This window comes from Mustelus asterias, unplaced genomic scaffold (assembly GCF_964213995.1).
Source record: "Mustelus asterias unplaced genomic scaffold, sMusAst1.hap1.1 HAP1_SCAFFOLD_1670, whole genome shotgun sequence".
Classification (NCBI taxonomy): Eukaryota; Metazoa; Chordata; class Chondrichthyes; order Carcharhiniformes; family Triakidae; genus Mustelus; species Mustelus asterias.
Window position 1 is genome coordinate 57,501 of NW_027591615.1, and position 3,641 is coordinate 61,141.

The 3,641-nt window shown below is 53.0% G+C and overlaps 1 protein-coding gene across 1 annotated transcript in view; it reads left to right on the plus strand.

Moving 5' to 3' along the window:
- The window catches only part of LOC144488570 (GRB2-related adapter protein 2-like), a 57,739-nt gene extending 57,500 nt beyond the window's left edge, over positions 1 to 239 (plus strand). The window contains exon 6 of the mRNA XM_078206632.1: positions 1 to 239. This exon is cut by the window's left edge and continues 153 nt beyond it. Within this exon, the coding sequence (XP_078062758.1) occupies positions 1 to 27 (27 nt within the window). The 3' untranslated portion in view covers positions 28 to 239.
- Positions 240 to 3,641: the final 3,402 nt, after the last annotated feature.

Genomic DNA, 3,641 nt, shown 5'->3' on the forward strand with positions numbered 1-3,641 from the left:
AACTACGTGGCATCCATTAACCGGTGACACACCCCCCCACCCACCCACCCACCTTGATCTCTGGGCAGACGCCATTTTCTGCCTCACCCCGTCAGAATAGTGATCAATAAAATCTTTGTGCTTGAATGAAGTTTGACGTTATTGGTACAATATCTTCCAATGGCAAAACCAAATTCTGTTTCGGGTTTTTCACGTTTCACGGAATAAATCACAAATAAAGTGGGGAATTTCTAACAAGGAACTGTAATTGAACGATTTGGGTTTTGTCAAACCAGCTTCTGTAAATCGGTTGCAGAGAGAGGTCGATTGGGGTAGTTTCACAGTTGAAGGTGAGATGACTCTGCCATTGGGACACTGGTGCTGAGGAATCCCGGCATTGTTACCGACTGAGAATTCAGCATCCAATTCGAATCCGCACCGTAGCCCACTGCACCCAACAATAAAGCTGGCTGCTTCCCGTTCAGCCAGGGTTCACCGATTGCTCTCTCACCTCTGACTTAGAAGCTCATGGGGTCATGACTGACTGCAGAGCCAATAACTGAGTCTCTTTCAGGGCAGTATTGAAGGAGTGCCGCACTGTCAGAGGGTCAGTGCTGAGGGAGTGCCGCACTGTCAGAGGGTCGATACTGAGGGAGTGCCGCACTGTCAGAGGGTCAGTGCTGGGGGAGTGCCGCACTGTCAGAGGGTCAGTACTGAGGGAGTGCCGCACTGTCAGAGGGTCAGTACTGAGGGAGTGCCGCACTGTCAGAGGGTCAGTACTGAGGGAGTGCCGCACTGTCAGAGGGTCAGTACTGAGAGAGTGCTGCACTGTCAGAGGATCAGTACTGAGGGAGTGCCGCACTGTCAGAGGATCAGTACTGAGTGAGTGCTGCACTGTCAGAGGATCAGTACTGAGTGAGTGCTGCACTGTCAGAGGATCAGTACTGAGGGAGTGCCGCACTGTCAGAGGGTCAGTACTGAGAGAGTGCTGCACTGTCAGAGGATCAGTACTGAGGGAGTGCCGCACTGTCAGAGGGTCAGTACTGAGGGAGTGCTGCACTGTCAGAGGGTCAGTACTGAGGGAGTGTCGCACTGTCAGAGGATCAGTACTGAGTGAGTGCTGCACTGTCAGAGGATCAGTGCTGAGGGAGTGCCGCACTGTCAGAGGATCAGTACTGAGTGAGTGCTGCACTGTCAGAGGGTCAGTACTGAGGGAGTGTCGCACTGTCAGAGGATCAGTACTGAGTGAGTGCTGCACTGTCAGAGGATCAGTACTGAGGGAGTGCCGCACTGTCAGAGAGTCAGTACTGAGGGAGTGCCGCACTGTCAGAGGATCAGTGCTGAGGGAGTGCCGCACTGTCAGTGGGTCAGTTATTGGGATATAACTACCGGGTGAAAATTAAAAATTCATGTTTTTGGGATCTTGCTGTACTAGCTGCCCCTCCCCCAATGAAAAAAGGTGTTTGTGATGAGGTCAGATAAAAATGGGAGCTGTCAGTGAGGGAGGGTGTGAGGATTGTATGTGGACAGGTTTGCAAACCATCTCAGCAATCTGGTTATTCCCGCAGAGAACAGGCAGAAATCCCTCCCTGAATCGCTTTATTCTTTCTCCGGGAGTGAGCTATCATTCTGTCGTAAAGTTTCTGCCTCTGAGATAGAAAGTTCCGGGTTCAATCCCTGCTCCCAACAGCCCGAGATTGGACTGCTGGTTGAAGTGGGATCCCCTCGTGCACTGGGTATGGATGGAAGGTAAATTTGCCACAGTCCCAGATGACCGTAGGCTCCTCTGCCCTTTGAGGGGGAGAGATGACCGGTGGTGATTTAACCTGAGGATCAACACACCTCGGGCAAGATTGAGAAGGTGGGGCCTTCATCAAGGGGGGTGGCACAGTGGTTAGCACTGCTGCCTCACAGTGTTAGGGGCCTCAGTTCAATTCCAGCCTTGGGTCACTGTCTGTGCGGAGTTTGCACATTCTCCCCGTGTTTGCGTGGGTTTCCTCCGGGTGCTCCGGTTTCCTCCCACACTCCAAAGATGTGTGGGTTAGGTGGATTGGCCATGCTAAATTGCCCCTTAGTGTCAGGGGGACTAGGATTGTAAATATGTGGGGTTACGGGGATAGTGCCTGGGTGGGATTGTGGTCGGTGCAGGCTCGATGGGCTGAATGGCCTCCTTCTGCACTGTAGAGATTTTATGATCCTAACCTCAGCCGCTACGGGCATTGAACCCGCGCCGTTGGCGTTGCTCTGCATCACAAACCAGCTGCCCATCTAACTGAGCTAAACCAACTCCTCAAACCTGTGACTTGGTCAACAGGAAACAAGAGCCAAGTGCTCGTCCCAACAACAGTGCTCCCTGGGGGATGATTCTCGCTTAGGGGGTTGTAATTTGCGACGGGTCCCGGGTATGGATGACGTGTCCCATCATTGTGCGGGGTTGTGTGAGCCATTTTGTCCCATTTAGCCGGTGTAACTACGCTCCAAACCCCACCCCCCCTCTCGTCCAACGCTGTGACCACCAGTTAATAAAGCCAGTCACAGCTCTGGCAAAGACTGGTTAAGTCACATTCGATCTGACTATTCCTTGGGCAGATGTGGAGACAACGGCCTGGATTTTGAGGCCTCGCTCGATCGAGACCAGAAATTCCTGCCTGAGGTCAACGGACATTTCTGTTGTCCGCCCCTCGTCCGCTCCAATTCTGTGATGGGGGGGGCGGGGCGGTAGAATTCCGATGAACCTTTATCCCTCCCATTCTGCTGTGCTCCCTGCAACCCCCCAATCCCTGTTCTGCTTCTGAATACTAGAGCAGGGATGTACTTCTGGGGCAGTATAAGGCTCTGGTCAGACCCCATTTGGAGTATTGAGAGCAGTTTTGGGTCCTGTATCTAAGGAAGGGTGTGTTGCCCGTGGAAAGGATCCAGAGGAGGTTCACAAGAATGATCCCTGGAATGAAGAGCTTGTCGTATGAGGAACGGTTGAGGACTCTGGGTCTGTACTCGTTGGAGTTTAGAAGGATGAGCGGGGGGGGTCTTATTGAAACTTACAGGATACGGCGAGGCCTGGATAGAGTGGACGTGGAGAGGATGTTTCCACTAGTAGGAAAAACTAGAACCAGAGGGCACAACCTCAGGCTAAAGGGACGATCCTTTAAAACAGAGATGAGGAGGAATTTCTTCAGCCAGAGGGCGGTGAATCTGTGGAACTCTTTGCTGCAGAAGGCTGTGGAGGCCGGGTCATTGAGTGTCTTTAAGACAGAGATGGATCGGTTCTTGATTAATAAGGGGGATCAGGGGTTATGGGGGAAAAGGCGGGAGAATGGGGATGAGAAAAATATCAGCCATGATTGAGTGGCGGAGCAGACTCGATGGGCCGAGTGGCCTAATTCTGCTCCTATGTCTTCTGGTCTTATGAAGACATTGGGGCGAATTTACCCGTCCCACCCGCCACGGGAATCGGAGCGGGCGAGGGGCGGACCATGGAAAGGTCCAGTTGACCTCGGGCGGGATTTTCCGGTTTGGCGGGGGAGCGAGTGAGGCTGGAAAATCCTGCCCACTGTTTCTCACGGGGATGGAGCACTCAGAGGCTTTGTAATCCATGTTGTCACTCGAGCCTTGACGTGGGGAAACCTCCTCCCACACAGCCCACCTCCCCCCACCTCCCCCCA